Source organism: Nerophis ophidion, linkage group LG21 (genome assembly GCF_033978795.1).
Source record: "Nerophis ophidion isolate RoL-2023_Sa linkage group LG21, RoL_Noph_v1.0, whole genome shotgun sequence".
Classification (NCBI taxonomy): Eukaryota; Metazoa; Chordata; class Actinopteri; order Syngnathiformes; family Syngnathidae; genus Nerophis; species Nerophis ophidion.
Genome location: NC_084631.1, coordinates 38,189,792 through 38,206,845, shown reverse-complemented (window position 1 = coordinate 38,206,845; position 17,054 = coordinate 38,189,792). Strand labels below are relative to the sequence as shown.

Genomic DNA, 17,054 nt, shown 5'->3' with positions numbered 1-17,054 from the left:
GCACAATTCCAAAAAAGTGCAGTTCCCATTTAAAGTTACAGTGGGTACTTTTTTAGCGCACATTGAATATCAAGCCAATCCAACATATGGACTTTTACTGTATTACAGCACCACCCTGTGGTTTGTGTCAGGAAATGGACAGCAGGCAACACTTTATAAAATGTTTCAAATCATAAATAGGGTGACAAAAAGGTCTTGAAGCTGATTTTTGATCCTGCACCGAGGCGCCAGTGTAGGATGGCTCGCTCGTCCTCGCAGCTATCAAAGTTATTTCTTCTGTGTGTACATATACTAGATATACTCGTTGAGAACAACAAAAGTGATTGTTAGTTCAACCTCCAGGTGGCTTTGTTCAATAGCGACAAAAGAAAATAATGAGCTAAATAGTTTTTGTTGCTCACCGAATGGCAAAAGGATTAAACTGAGGTCAGGCGGGGAATATGCAGAATCTTAAACCAGGATTTACATACCTTGGTTTCATAGTTTGCGGCGCACGAGACGTCACTTGGTTTACTTGAACCCTGACAGGACCAAGTTTTAGCAGACTCTCCTGGGGTAGGTCCTCAAAGAGCTCCGACTCATCGTGGTTGACGTCGACGAGCAGTATATCGTGTTGATACGCTGTAAGCTCATCCAAAACGCACGGCCGAGCAGCCACAGAAGATGGCGGTTGCTCCTTGTTGGGCTCTCCACCTCTATCACCATTCCAAGTACTCAGAGGAGAGCGTAGTTCCGTAGTGGAATGGTCCCGGTCTGGTGTCTGGTCCGATGGAGGTTTCTCAGGTGTACCTCGTGCTTCATTAGTTTCCACATGAGTCCGATTGTCCACATCTCCGACACTGCAGGGAGAAGCCTGAGTTTCTCTTGCCAGATGGTCAGGAAGGGATCCAAGATCAGAGGAGACTACATCCAATTGATTACCCTTTCCCAGGTTTATCAAACCATTGATGAAGACTCGTGGCAAAAGCGTATTCATCACGTCTTTGTCGAGTGAAATGTTTTGGCTAGAGAAGTTTCCTTTTGGTGAATTAAATGGAGAAAGCACAGGCGGAAGTACAAACTCACTTTGAGTGTTCTCCATGTATTCTTCATCCCACTTGTCTATTGCAGGAGGCAACTCATAGTTTAAAGGTGGGCTGCTGTCATGTGTTCCTATCTCTTGGTGTAAGAGGAAGGAGGACTGCTGTGAACCCTGGGAAATGGAAGCGCTTGGTGAAGAAGTTGGACTCCAAACAGCCTTGGGGATGGGAGATAAGGCGAACACAGGCCTGTCTGTAAGCGAGCCTCTCAAGCCAAGTTCTGAAGGGGAATGCGTTGACGAGGATGGACCAACTGACAGTAGGTCAGTACCAGAATCTGATTGCTGACTCGCGGTGAAGGAGGTAGTAGTAACTGCAGGAAGACCTACAGTTAATTTCTTTGCATGAAGTGAATTATTTTCTGTTTCATGTGAAGACTTGTGTCCTACACCCTCTGTTAGATCTGCTTCATGGTGAATGTCACTGCTTTGCCTTCCTAACGAGCCCAGAGGTTGGTGATGCTGCGGAGATAACCTTTGCCTGTCTGCTGGTAGCTTCAAAAGGGCGGGTCCATTGTCAGCAAAGGGCCACGCCTTGTCTGTGCGTGCACATGAATAGTGTTCTCTTCTAATATGGACCCTCACCCTCTGGCAGGTGAAAGTTGCCTGGTCGTCACTGAACAATTCTGGGGTCTCTTGCGCTACCTTTTTAGGGCAAGGTTCTTCAGGGACACCGTTGTCTTTCCTGAGTGTAGGTTCTGGACATGACTGACTGCATTTTTGCACTTCCTTTAAAATGTTGTCCAGGTCCTGTCTTTTTGTTCTAACATTCCCACCTGAGCTTTGACCCGCCTTTCCAAACCAGAAGGATGTTTTAGAGACATCACTGTCCCTACCATTTGAGAAACGACTTGCAGTAGAATTGATTCCACTCTCTTTCTTTGTATTTTCTACTGGTTGTCTCCGGTTTCCAGACAACCGCATTCTCAGATACGGCACTGTGGTATTTTGGCGCTGGTCACAACGGGGACTTGACTGAAATCCGGCAACTCTCATGTCCTGTTTGAAGCAATACACAGTCTCGGTTCTCAGAACATCTGGTAGCAAAAAGCGAGAACGGTCCCACTTCACCCTACAGTTTCGGACAACGTCACAAAGGGTTACTTTAGGGTGGCGGCCTAGCCTGACGTCTTCCCTGGATGTCTTTTCTGGACAGAGGTCAAAGCTTTTTGCCACAAGTTTGACTTGGGTTCTCCTCTGAGGGGAAATGCATTTAGAGTGGCCACAGATAGTGCATGTGGATGCTTGTGAGCGTCTTTTTAAAGACACCTCTGAACCAGCGAAGGAAGTAGAGATGGAATTCACAGTTCCATCAACATCTGCAAATGGAAACAAAAGGGGGTGGGAGAAGAAAAAAACTGTGTTTCATATTGCCTGCATTATTTGTTTCCCATCAAATGAATAAAAGAACATTTAAAAAAAAATCAATGTCATCGAAATGTCCTCCAAAAAGCACATAATTTCTTCTGACTTACTGAAGTCATGTAAAAAGACAAAATCTGACACACTTTTTAGCTTTTATTGCAAATCTTGTTTTATTAACTATTGTATGACAAAATACATGTTAATACTATAATAATATGATTTTTTTTTTTTTAAATGTGTGCATCATCAGGATTTTGGTTAAACTGCCATGGTACCTGTGGCGGTGTGGTCAGAGTAATTTGCAAAATTTGCTATGATTTTATTTAAATACACATTAAAATTTATACATACGTTTAAAACAAATCTGTTATCAATTAGTATTACCGTATTTTCCGCACTATACGGCACACCTAAAATCTTACAATTTTCTCAAAAGCTGACAGTGCGCCATATAATCCGGTGCGCCTCATATATGGACTAATATTGAGCCACAATAAGCGGTGAAAAATGGATGGATGGATGGATGGAGATCTCGCAACTACGGTAAGCCGCCAACTTAATTTCCCCCCTTAGAAGAAGTTTTGCGCTTCTTCTTCTACGGTAAGCAGCCGCCAACCTCATTTTCCCCCGTAGAAGAAGCGTGTGGTGCATGCTGGGATATATGACTGCGGGAGGCGTGCCGTTTCTGTGTGTTTATGTAAAGACCCCAAAATGGCTCCTATTAAGAGACATGCTTACGACGCAGAGTTTAAACTCAAGGCGATCAGTCACACAGTAGAACACGGGAATAGAGCAGCAGCGAGAGAATTTAACATTAACAGCAGCGACACTGACTCCTTTAATGACGACTTGGACGAGACGTAGCCGGGCATGTTGGATGCCGTATTCACCCAACTGTTTGATTGGAACACTAAAGAATAAGAATTTGAGTGATTCGTGGATGAGGAATAACTTAATAAAGTGAGCTTCACATGTTTATTTTGTGTGTTGTGTTGTTTGACATTATCGTTTGAGCAACGTTGAGTTATTGATATATTATTGCTTTGCACTATTTCGAGTGTTACTATATTATGATTGCACGAACGTTTGATTTACCGTAACAATATCAGACCGTTTTCTACGCGTTTATTGAAACGGGGAAAATAATAAAACAGCTGTTTATTCATTTTGGGAGTGAACGGAGTTGTCAGAACGCTGGTTTGTAATCTATTAATTTGACTGACCTATCTTACAGTTTTGTTGACATTCCCTTTAGCGCAGCTCCATCTAAAGGATGCATAACGTAACCCCAGCCTCTACTGTAGCATCTATTCTATGCACCTTATAATGCGGTGCGCCTAATAAATGAACAACGTTTTAAAATAGGCCATCCGTTAAAGGTGCATTTTATAATCCGGTGCGCCTTATAGTGCGGAAATTAAGGTAACTTTTTTTTTATCGTCTTGCCATATTTTCAATTGTTGCTGGATTTTATACAATGACCTTTGTTGAGATTTTTTCAAATGATTACAGACTTTTATGACCTTTTTTTTTTTTAATTAAAAACAACTATCAACATAACTAGTATCTTCTTCTGGAGGTATTATAGAATGTACTGGTGTTTAGAGACTTTACTTCTGTCCCTTCATGTCCCTAAGAAAAGAAAGACCTCCCACCTGCTTGGCGCTGCTGCTCCAGTTGGACTTTCTCTCCTTAAAAGCTCCCACTGTCCTCTTAATATTTGCATATTTCGTAGAAGCGCGGTAATATACAAAAAAAAAAAAACCCCGTCTACATCACAGACATCGCTGAGAACGCTCCAGACAATGTTGTGTGTTTTGTTTACCGTATATCCGGTTCAGCGCAGTTTCCTGTGATCAATGTCTTTTTTCGATGGTTGAGTTTTCGGTACATCATTTGTCAATAGTGCGTAAATAATGAGCTAAATATATCAATTCATACTGTAACGACTAGCGAATATTAATGCTTTATGTTTGTCTGGTTTGGATTTGATGTCCATTTTTCCCATGTTGGCAAACACACCGTCCAGGCCTGAAATGTGATTGGCCGACAGTGAGTAAGTGTTCCGGGGAAGCATAGCCTCACTAAACCAAAATGTTTGCACGTGAGATAAACCCTGTTGGAATTTAACCATTGGTAATCAATCATAAGATTGGTAATGGAAGTTAAAATAGTGTCAGACTTTGTGTGATATCAGACAACCGCATTCTCAGATACGGCACTGTGGTATTTTGGCGCTGGTCACAATGGGGACTTGACTGAAATCCGGCAACTCTCATGTCCTGTTTGAAGAAATACACAGTTTCGGTTCTCAGAAAATCTGGTAGCAAAAAGCGAGAATAGTCCCATCTCACCCTAGAGTTTCAGACAACGTCACAAAGGGTTACTTTAGAGATAAACCCTGTTGGAATTGAACCATTGGTAATCAATCATAAGATTGGTAATGGTAATTAAAATAGTGTCAGACTTTGTGTGATTTCTTCTGGGGGCTATAATATATTATATCACTTTAATTTGTCTATGAATGTGATCACTCATCCAGGTCATTGGAGTCTATGAATATTGTCATTCCATATGTAATCGGATCAATGTGAGAAACTCCATTTTTAACCAACACAACATCCCAGTACACTTCAAAGCAGGCAACATCCTGAGACAGAGACTTGTACTTCCTAAAGACCAGACAGCCCACACCCACAAAAACAATCTGGTGTATGATATCCAGTGTAGTAATGAATACACCGATTCATATATTGGGGAAACAAAACAACCATTAATTCGACGCATGCCACAGCACAGACGGACAAAGTCTTCAGGTCTAGACTCAGCTGTCTACCTGCACCTCAGGGACAAACTGCACTGCTTTACCCAAGCGGTGAGGAAAGAATACTCACTCATCTCAATCCCAGAACTGCATTAGGGCTCAGAAGATGTACCAGCATGAATGTATATATCATCATGACATGATGTCTACATGTGATACCAGCATGAATGTGTGTATATATATATATATATATATATATATATATATATATATATATACACACAGTATATATATATCATCATGACATGATGTCTACATGTGATACCAGCATGAATATATATATATATACACAGTATATATATCATCATGACATGATGTCTACATGTGATACCAGCATGAATTTATGTATATATATATATATATATATCATCATCGTGACATGATGTCTACATGTGATACCAGCATGAATGTATGTATGTATGTATATATATATATATATATATATCATCATGACATGATGTCTACATGTGATACCAGCATGAATGTGTATATGTATATATATATATATATATATATCATCATGACATGTCTATATGTGATACCAGCATGAATGTATATATATATATATATATATATATATATATATCATCATGACATGTCTACAAGTGATACCAGCATGAATGTATATGTATATATATATATATATATATATATATATATATATATATATATATATATATATATCTATCTATATATCATCATGAGATGATGTCTACATGTGATACCAGCATGAATGTATATATATCCTCATGACATGATGTCTACATGTGATTTACAGTAAATGAGTCTCCGGACTTGTCAATTAGATAATGGCGCAAAGTAATACAGATTTTTTTTTAAATACAATTATAAAGCCAAATGTCCCGTTGTAAAAAAATGCATTTTAGGATGTTCAATATATCTATTCATGTAAAATGTTTGCTTACAGAAATAAGAAATTATATATATTGCAGGGGGGTAACGGTACACAAAAATTTCGGTATGTACCTCGGTTTAGAGGGCACGGTTCGGTTCATTTTCGGTACAGTAAGAAAACAAAAAATGTAAATTTTTTGGTTATTTATTTACCAAATTTGTAATCAATGGCTTTATCCTTTTAAAATTGGGGACACTATAATAATTCTGCCCACGTTAATCTACATTAAAATGCCTAAAGTTGTTGCTTTGATTAAAAATAAAATGAAGCCTGTAGTTGATTTTTATTATGTAAATGTTATATTTTTATCAACATGTGATAGCAGGGACCCTGCCATTCAAAATTAGGCTGCTACATTACTAAAGATCAACGTAGCTATAGCTGAAAAAAATAGTAAAATAGCAATATGAGAGACTATTCATCCCTGAACACCATGGACTTCAATGAAATAACAGACATACAGGGCTTTGCTGACCCTAACACGCACACGCGCGCACACACACACAGCAAAATGAGCTAACGTTACGCTAAAAGCTAGTTAGCCTTCACCTCAAACCAGAACTGCGAGCGAACTGAGCTGCAGTTTAAGTTTTTTAGAAGGTCAACGGGCTCATAGTGATGTTAGTAAAAGTTGTTGTGACTGGGAAGTGTTTTTTATAATTTGGGGAGAGTACGCTGTCCGCTGCTTCCCTGCTAAACGAATATCTGCTCGACGCTGAAGCATTGACTACATCGCTCTGAATGCGCACTGGTGATTAGCTGTTACATCACTCTGAATACGCACTGCTGATTGGCTTTGTGTGTAACCAATCAGATGTTTGTGTGGGGGGTACAATGCTTGCTGTTGAGTAAGAGGCAGAAAGCAGAGCAGCTTGTGAAGACTTTTGCTTACAAACTCGTTCGGTACGTACCGAAACGGTTCATTACAAATACACGTACCGTTACACCCCTAATATATTGATAAGAAATTATCGAATTCGCTTATGGAACATATTCCTTATCGATTCTCTAATCAAATCCAGATGGGTCAGTGGTTATCAAATGGGGGTACGTGTACCCCTAGGGGTACTTGAAGGTATGCCAAGGGATACGTGAGGGTTTTTTTTTAATATTCTAAAAATAGCAACAATTCAAAAATCCTTTATAAATATGTTTATTGAATAATACTTCAACAAAATATGAATGTAAGTTCATAAACTGTGAAAAAAAATACAGCAATGCAATATTCAGTGTTGACAGCTCGATTTTTTGTGGACATGTTCCATAAATATTGATGTTAAAGATTTCTTTTTTAGTGTAGAAATCTTTAGAATTAAGTTGATGAATCCAGATGGATCTCTATTACAATCCACAAAGAGGGCACTTTAAGTTGATGATTACTTCTATGTGTAGAAATGTTTGTTTATAATCGAATCACTTGTTTATTTTTCAAAAAGTGTTTAGTTATTTTTATAATTTTTTTCCCCCAAATAGTTCAAAAAGACCACTACAAATGAGCACTATTTTGCACTTTTATACAATTTAATAAATCAGAAACTGATGACATAGTGCTGTATTTTACTTTATCTCTTTTTTTCAAACAAAAATGCTTTGCTCTGATTAGGGGGTACTTGAATTAAAAAAATGTTCATAGGGCAGGGGTGCCATTAGCGGCCCACAGTTATTTTTTAACAGCCCTAAGCACATTCTAAAAATACGATTGAAAAAATAAAAAACAGAAAAAGTGGTATAAAAGAGCAAACAGGTGAAATGTGACAAGAAAATGTTGCAATGTTTACTCTAATAACACAAAGCTGTCATGCAGGTTGTTATTTTCTTTAAAAAAAAATCATTAATCAAAATCAATGTCACATTAAATATTCCACTTTGAGACATTTTTGGGGGAAAATGTTGCATATTTTGTGTTTGCCATATAAAAAAACAAGTTGTTTTTTTTCTAAAGAAGGGCCTAATAGGAACAAACAAAAAACATAAACAACAATAAAATTTACAATTGATAGATGATCTGAAGTTGATCTCAAGACGATTGTGTTTTAAGTAAACAGTAAAAAAAAAAAAAGTTTTTTATTTTTAATGTGTAGGACTTTTGGATCCCCAATAATTTTAGTAGGATTCTGTGTGTGTGATTGCTAAAAAAAATAAAAAATAAATAAAATCAATGTTATGTGTTGACGTTTTTAAGGCTCCAATTATATAATCTGAAATATTCCACTTTAACATTTTATTGGGGGAAACTTTTGCATATTTTGTGTTTTATTTCCATAACAAAACAGGGTTTTTTTCTTTGACAAAAAGGGGCATACAACTTAAATCTTTAAAAACGTTTTATTGACAAATAGACCTAAGGTTGATCTAGAGATTTAAACCTTAAATAACAATAATACAAAATAATGACACTCATCCTTCCGTGCATCTATTTTCTACTGTTTATTCCCTTTAGGGTCAAAATGATGACACATTTTAAATATTTTTTTGACCAAAATATTGTGGTGTCCCTGGGACCAAACCTGAGTGGAGGCCTAAATGTATATGTTTACACATATATTGTATAGTTTTTTTAAATAAAAAAAATATCAAAATGGCCCCTGCTTGCGTTGATTTTTCAGTGTGCGGCCCTCAGTGAAAAAGTTTGGACACCCCTGTCATAGGGGTACATCACTGAAAAATGGTTGAGAACCACTGAGAAAAGTTGTTGTATATGGAAAAAAAAACAATATTTGGTTTAACAAAAGCTCAATTTTATTTTATAAGAAAAAAATTAATAAAATAAATAAATATTGACTGTTGTTACCCCCGTAATAAAATAAAATAAATATTGACTGTTGTTACCCAAAGTATATTAAGAGAGATTTTTCAGAAAAACAAATATATACAGTAACACAAAAACAACCAGTCTCTGTGATCACTTTAAGTGTATAAATAATAATAATAGTGTTAAATAAAATTAGTCCCTTGGGCACAAAACTGAAAATAATACAGCTCTCCAAAAGGTGCACTTCTGCTGTTATTGGAACAAACTAACTACACACACTATGACACTAAGAACGCCACAGTCATCAATCAACAATTCTTCTTCCAAAAAATTAGCATGTCTGCTTTTTCCGGGTCAAGTCTGACCCTCTCTTTGCTAATCGTGGAAAAAACATGTTCACTTGGCGCGGAACTAGCTTGGACACAGATAGGTTTGACGACATCCTCCTCCAGTCTGTATCTAAACCTTCTGTGCTCCATCGGTGTGGCTTCCACCAGGAATGACTGCACGTCCTTGTCCTGGAGGGGAAACGAGTGACAGACACAGCATAGAATTAGGGGGGAAATTAGCTGAATGTGAAGACTAGGGTGTCTCTTATTAAGTCTTTAGCATATCAGTATGTGGAAATAAATGATGGAATGGATTAAAGGCCTACTGAAACCCACTACTAGCGACATCGCAGTCTGATAGTTTGTATATCAATAATGAAATATTAACATTGCAACACATGCCAATACGCCCGGTTTAGTTTACTAAATTGCAATTTCAAATTTTGTGCGGAAGTATCCTGCTGAAACGTCGCGATATGACGACGCATGCGTGTGACGTCAAGCATTGTGGAGGACATTTTGTTCCAGCACCGTTCCCAGCTATAAGTCGTCTGTTTTCATCGCATAATTCCACAGTATTATGGACAACTGTGTTGCTGAATCTTTTGCAATTTGTTCAATGAATAATGGAGACGTCAAAGAAGAAAGCTGTAGGTGGGAAGAGGTGTATTGCGGCCGCCTTTAGCAACACAAACACAGCCGGTGTTTCATTGTTTACATACACGAAACATGACGGTGAAGCTTTACTATGGAACAGAGCGGTCAAGCGAACACGGTTGGATTGGACCACATACACAAAGTGCAGTGTATTATGCAGCGATCATTTCGAAAAATCGTGTTTCGAAGAGGGTCCCTTGCGAAGGGCAGAGCCACCACACATCGACTGGTGCTTAAAAAAAGTGCAGTGTTAGGGTTAGGGTTGTACAGGTATGACCATATAATCTCACTAAAACACTAGTAACACACTAAGCAGATAAGGGATTTTCCGGAATTATCCTTCTAAATTTGTCTAATAACATCTGAATCGCTTCCACTGTAAAGACTTTTTTTTTTTCTTTCTAGTCCTTTACTCACTTTCCTCATCCACAAATCTTTCATCCTCACTCAAATTAATGGGGAAATTGTCGCTTTCTCGTCCGAATCGCTCTCGCTGCTGGTGGCCATGATTTTAAACAATGTTCAGATGTGAGGAGCTCCACATCCCGTGACGTCACGCGCACATCGTCTGCTACTTCCGGTACAGGCAAGGCTTTTTTATTAGCGACAAAAAGTTGCGAACGTGTCGATGTTCTCTACTAAATCCTTTCAGCAAAAATATGGCAATATCGCGAAATGATCAAGTATGACACATAGAATGGACCTGCTATCCCCGTTTTAATAAGAAAATCTCATTTCAGTAGGCCTTTAAGTAATGAAGTTAAACATTGTACTGATATGATCCACTTTAAGAGGTTGTTCAAATTAATAGTGCTTACAAAGTACAAAGAAGAATTATGAGAAATACTTTCAACCTTATTGAAAAAAAGATATACTTCATCTCATTATACTAATGACTGAATTAATGAATTACATATTACAAAACTGTTGTATATACTAATTCACAGATGTTATTTTATTATTAAAAGGTCAGTAAATTACATATACCGTATTTCCTTGAATTGCCGCCAGGGGGCTAATTGATTTAAAACCTCTTCTCACTCCGGCGCTTACCAAAGGTATGCGGTAAATTTAGGCCTGCGCTTATAAATTTGAGTGTAATGTAAGAATACCATCATGAAAAGCACATTTAATAAAAAAAAAACATTATTATGGTCTACCTTTACTTATAAATGAAGTCCATGCGCAGCTCCTTCTGATCAAAAGCATCAATAACTTGTTTATAGAAGTCTTCCTTATCTTTCTTCAGTTTTAAAAGTCTGTCTCGATGGAGATCTTCCTTTATTACCTCCTGCTTCGATTGAAAGTCCAGTTTAGAAAACTGTTTTATTTTAGATATGTAATCCTCCATGTTAAAAGTGCAAGTGAGAGGAAAAAATAAACCGCTGCTCACTCTTGCTGCTTGTTGTCACTTCTTCTGCAGCCGAGTAGTCGCAAGAAGGATCACTAGCGCCCTCTACCACCAGAAGGCGGGAGTCATTTAATGACTCATATTTGACACACGCAGCTACGGTATATTAATAAAACATAGCTGCTTACTGTTCTGTTTAGCATATTCAATAGCTTGGACCTTAAATCCTACTGAATAGCTCTTCATCTTCTTCCCTGTACACAATTTCAAATTATTGAAATCAGCATCTTCCATTTTGAAAATGGCGACAGGGGAAGTGTCACTCGTGACGTGACGAGTTTGACCTGGCGGAAATTCTAGGCAAATGCTAATCATTTGGCGAAACGAGTTTGAACCGGCGGAAATTCGAGACATTCTGTAATAAAAATATTTTGCGAAACTACTTTTGACCCGGCGTTAATCCTGAGCCGGCGGTAATGCTAAGCATGCGCTAATTATTTATGCAAAACGAGTTTGACCGGGAGAAAATCTAGGCAGGCGCATACTATATACCCTGCGGCAATTCAAGGAAATACGGTATATTTGTAAACGCTCTGAAGTGGGATAGGGGTAGGATTAAATAAGCTTTGCTTCTTCCTACTCCTTTTCGGACATGATGTAAAATGAAATGATATGAGACTGTGTTATGCTGTATGTGTGTTCCTCTACGAAATAAACTAAAGAAAGAAAGAAAGCACTAGTTTATTAGACAGACCTGCAAACTCTGGAGCGGTGTAGGCTACAAGATACCCTAAACGTTATCAGTCACACACAAAAAGGCTAAGGGTAACGTTACCGTTAGCCACTGACTATGTTTAGGTAACATCAGTCTAGCTAACATTACTGCAGTCCTGGTTGACGTAAGAGGTAACGTTATTTTAGCCTTAAGGCTGCAAGTGAGCAAATATGGAAATGAACCGGCAACAGTTAACGTTAGTTACTCACCGGCACTATCACTGGAACTGGGGCTGCAGGTTGAAGCGGAGGAAGATGGGCGTGCTTGGTCATCTCTGTCGCTGCTTCTCCACATGTCCAAGACACGCCACGCTTCTTGATCGTTCAGGTTTTGCGCGGCCTGAACATGTTTCAATATGCTTGTTGTACTTCCCCCTTACATGAGAGCGAAGCCTGGCAATAATTGCATATTGCCGTTTCCTCGTCGTATTTTTTTGTAAAATGAAGCCATGCCTTGAGGCGTTTTTTTCGGGTCCATTATTTTTGCTGCTTTCTGTACCTGACGCCTAATGACTGAGCTACGTCATTTCCTGTGATGTCCAACAGGGCATTTCCTGTGGGTCGGGATTCGAATAAAGAACCAACTCTTTTTCTCTACTATAGTGCAGGGGTGTCAAACTGAAATACAGAGAGGGTCAACATTTAAAACTGAACAAAGCCGCGGGCCAAGGTTGAACAAATAAACCTCTGAGGTGGTAGCGTGTATTGTAGCGTCCCGGAAGAGTTAGTGCTGCAAGGGGTTCTGGCTATTTGTTCTGTTGTGTTACGGTGCAGATGTTCTCCCGAAATGTGTTTGTCATTCTTGTTCGGTGTGGGTTCACAGTGTGGTGCATATTTGTAACAGTGTTAGAGTGGTTTATACGGCCACCTTCAGTGTGACCTGTATAGCTGTTGACTAAGTATGCTTTGCATTCACTTATGAGTGTGTACAAGCTGCTTATAACATGAGGCTTGGCCGGCACACTGTTTGTATGGAGGATAAGCGGACGTGACGACAGGTTGTAGAGAACGTTAAAGGCATTGCCTTTAAGGCACGGCCCCCAATATTGTTGTCCGGGTGGAAATTGGGAGATATTCACGAGAATGGTTGCCCAGGGAGATTTTCAGGAGAGGCACTGAACTTCAGGAGTCTCCTGGGAAAATCAGGAGGGTTGAGCATTAGCGGTGAATGCGGTGTTTGTCATTCTTGTTCGGTGTGGGTTCACAGTGTGGTGCATATTTGTAACAGTGTTAAAGTGGTTTATACGGCCACCTTCAGTGTGACCTGTATAGCTGTTGACTAAGTATGCTTTGCATTCACTTATGAGTGTGTACAAGCTGCTTATAACATGAGGCTTGGCCGGCACACTGTTTGTATGGAGGATAAGCGGACGTGACGACAGGTTGTAGAGAACGTTAAAGGCATTGCCTTTAAGGCACAGCCCCCAATATTGTTGTCCGGGTGGAAATTGGGAGATATTCACGAGAATGGTTGCCATGGGAGATTTTCAGGAGAGGCACTGAACTTCAGGAGTCTCCCGGGAAAATCAGGAGGGTTGAGCATTAGCGGTGAATGCGGTGTTACAGCGGCACCGCCTCTGTATAATACCGGCGGGCCAGCTCTTATGTTAATTTGATATTGCCTCCAGGACCAAATTAAATTACATGGCCGCGGGCCAGAGTTTGACACCCATGCTATAGTGGCATCGATAACGGGAACCGGTTCTCAAAAAGGGATGAGTACATAGAATCGGTTCTTTTCTTATCGAACAACTGGGAGAACCGGTTTCGAACATCATCCCTAGAAATGAGTCAATTTTATTGTTAGTTTTATGATAGTTCTTTACCTTCCAATTACTGTGCAGTAGTAAACAATGAGAAATGAATACTTACATAAATAATATGTATCAGTATTACAGTACATTGTAAACACTGTAGTGCATATGTGGGCAACCCCCCCACCCCATAGTTTCCAGTGAAGGTCAGGGGTCATGGATGGAAACAAGAGATGCTTAGCTAACATGCTAACCAGGGATTGAATACTGGCCAGGTAATGCACGTCATTCAATATTTGTATCAAAAAGATGATACTGAAAGAGTATTAGCAGCTAAATGCACCTGGAAGTACATTTTCTTACTGTTGGTGACGTCATAGTTCAATCAATCAATCATCCATCCATCATCTTCCGCTTACCCGAGGTCGGGTCGCGGGAGCAACAGCCTAAGCAGGGAAACCCAGACTTCCCTCTCCCCAGCCACTTCGTCTAGCTCTTCCCGGGGGTGTTTATTTAAAAAGCCAAAGTGTCTTAAAGGGCTACACAAACCACAACGACATCCTCAGTAGAGCCCTCATAAGGGCAAGGAAAAACTCACCCCAGTGGGACGTCGACAATGACTATGAGAAACCTTGGAGAGGACCCTCCAAGGTTTCTCATAGTCATTGTCGGTGTTAAAAGTTGTTTGTCCAGCTTATGATGATTAAAAAAGGAAGAAATGGAACCAGCATAGAGGAAATAAAAGCAGTGTCTTCAGAAAACAATTGCAATAACTTAAATAGTTACAAAATTTGTTAGGGGAGGGGCCAGTAACCCCCGTAAAAAAGGTCCAGGGTGCATTTAATGCTGTAAATTGCATACAATGATGACTATGAGAAACCTTGGAGAGGACCCTCCAAGGCAGGGGCGCTCACACTTTTTCTGCAGGCGAGCTACTTTTCAATTGACCAAGTCGAGGAGATCTACCTCATTCCTATTTATAATTTATATTTATTTATTTATGAAAGAGACATTTTTGTTAACAAGTTAATGGTGTTTAATGATAATAAAAGCATGTTTAACACACATAGATTCCTTTATTTCATGAAGACAACAATATAAGTTGGTGTATTTGATTCTGATGACTTGCATTCATTGGAATTAGACAGTGGTGCTGATAACGTCCGCATTTTCAAATGGAGGAGAAAAAAAAAGTCTTCCTTTCTGTCCAATACCACATGAAAGTGGTTGGATTTGGCATCTCATTTGTCCAACTTGCATACTCGTTTTTAAACACTTTGTTATGAGAGTAGCATATGTGTGTGGCCCTTTAATGTCTGGCAGCAGGTGAGTGAAGTCAGTGAGTGTGCGGGTGGGCAAGCAAGTGAGAAAGCGGTCGTTGAGGGCGGGGGAGAAATACATTGGCATCAAACTCCGTAGCTTGCTAGCTTGTGCATGCTAGTTTTCTGAGACTCTTATTTTGTTAGCACAGGCAGGATGAAACAGGTCTTTTATGGTGAAGACAGGAATTGTGCAGTCGGTCTTTAGAGGTTTGACAGTAGGTACGGAGTCTCTAGAAATAAAATGTGTTTCTCTGCGTCCGCCCTGTTAGTGATTTTTTTCTTAAATATGAGCTCGCAGCAGCCAGCGTCATCTCACAAGATCCTCGGGTGCCGAGAATGTCAAACAACTGACGAAAGTGAAGTCTTGGTATGATTGATGATTGCTCATTTTTATGTCTATTTTTTAATGCCTGGCTTAGATCGACTGATACACCCTCCGAGATCGACCAGTCGATCGCGATCGATGTAATGGGCACCCCTGCTCCAAGGTTTCTCAATAGTCGTTGTTGGTGTTAAAAGTTGTTTGTCCAGCTTATGATGATTAAAAAAGGAAGAAATGAAACCAGCATAGAGGAAATAAAAGCAGTGTCTTCAGAAAACAATTGCAATAACTTAAATAGTTACATTATTTGTTAGGGGAGGGGCCAGTAACCCCCGTAAAAAAGGTCCAGGGTGTGTTTAATGCTCTAACTTGCATACAATGATGACTAAGAGAAACCTTGGAGAGGACCCTCCAAGGTTTCTCATAGTCATTGTCAATGTCCCACTGGGGTGAGTTGTTCATTGCCTTTATGAGGGCTCTACTGAGGATGTCGTTGTGGTTTGTGTAGCCCTTTGGGACACTTGGGCTTTTTAAATAAACATTGATTGATTGATTGATTAACTATGATGTCACCAACAGTAAGAAAATGTACTCTCAGGTGCATTTAGTTGCTAATACTATCTTTTTGATACAAATATTGAATGACGTGCGTTACCTGGCCAGTATTCAATCTTTGGTTAGCATCTATTGTTTCCATCCTTGACCTCCAACCTTCACTGGCAACTATGACGTCACCAACCATTCGCCCTCGTGGCAACTATGACGTCACCAAGTTAGGCCTCGTGAGGCTCCTCGCCACTTTTTCAAGACTCTTATTGGTTTTATCTCAGCAACAACACAATTCAAGACTCTTATTGGTTTTATCTCAGCAACAACACACTCTTGTCTACTTGCCTGTCAAGCCGCGCCGCTCCACACGACTTCCACGAGAAAGATAACCGCCATTGTTGGCCTCGGCGTCCACGTCGACGGGCGCCTGGCGGCCTGCTGTTCTCCGCGCCGCCTTCACACAAGCGACGTGTTTTATTCTGCTTCGGTTGAGTCTGAGCCTGTTCGACGACGGCGACATCGTTGAAGAAGCACCAGAGGAAAGGTTGTTGTCCCAAGTGAAGTTACAGCACGGGGAAATGTTAATTAAGGCGGGAGGCCATTACGGGCTTGGTCCTAGGTGTGGTGGCGCCTGTGCGCATGCGCAATAGCTTGCACTGAAAGCCGCGCAAATTGGCAGCAGTGCGCATGCGCAACCGTTTGCTTGAAACACACGATCGTTTGAAAATGGCATTGATTGATTGATACTTTTATTAGCAGAAGGCACAGTACAGTACATATTCCGTACAATTGACCACTAAATGGTAACACCCGAATAAGTTTTTCAACTTGTTTAAAGTCGGGGTCCATGTTAATCAATCAATGGTAACCTATAACTACTGGAGTGTTATCCCTCTAAAAGACTCATACACTATATTCTTGCTTAAACCAATATTAACTACGCACGCAAACTATCTTATCGTAGTGTTACCCTTCTAATAGAATCATACACTATTCTTGCTTAAAATGTTCCGAGCTCTTACTGCAGAGCAAACAATGGAACTGTATTTTGCAACAAGAAA

At 39.7% G+C, this 17,054-nt stretch overlaps 1 protein-coding gene across 2 annotated transcripts in view; it reads right to left on the bottom strand.

The window, feature by feature from the left end:
- topaz1 (testis and ovary specific TOPAZ 1) overlaps nucleotides 1–16,713 on the bottom strand; it is a 66,451-nt gene extending 49,738 nt beyond the window's left edge. Inside the window, exons 1-2 of one of the 2 annotated variants that reach the window (XM_061882565.1) lie at nucleotides 16,339–16,713; nucleotides 471–2,397 (exon numbers count right to left, since the gene is read on the bottom strand). In XM_061882565.1, coding sequence (XP_061738549.1) covers nucleotides 471–2,397; nucleotides 16,339–16,513 — 2,102 coding nt within the window. In that variant the 5' untranslated portion in view covers nucleotides 16,514–16,713. The remainder of the gene's footprint in view (nucleotides 1–470; nucleotides 2,398–16,338) is intronic. The other variant, XM_061882564.1, reaches the window with a different exon arrangement.
- Between the last annotated feature and the right edge of the window lie 341 nt (nucleotides 16,714–17,054).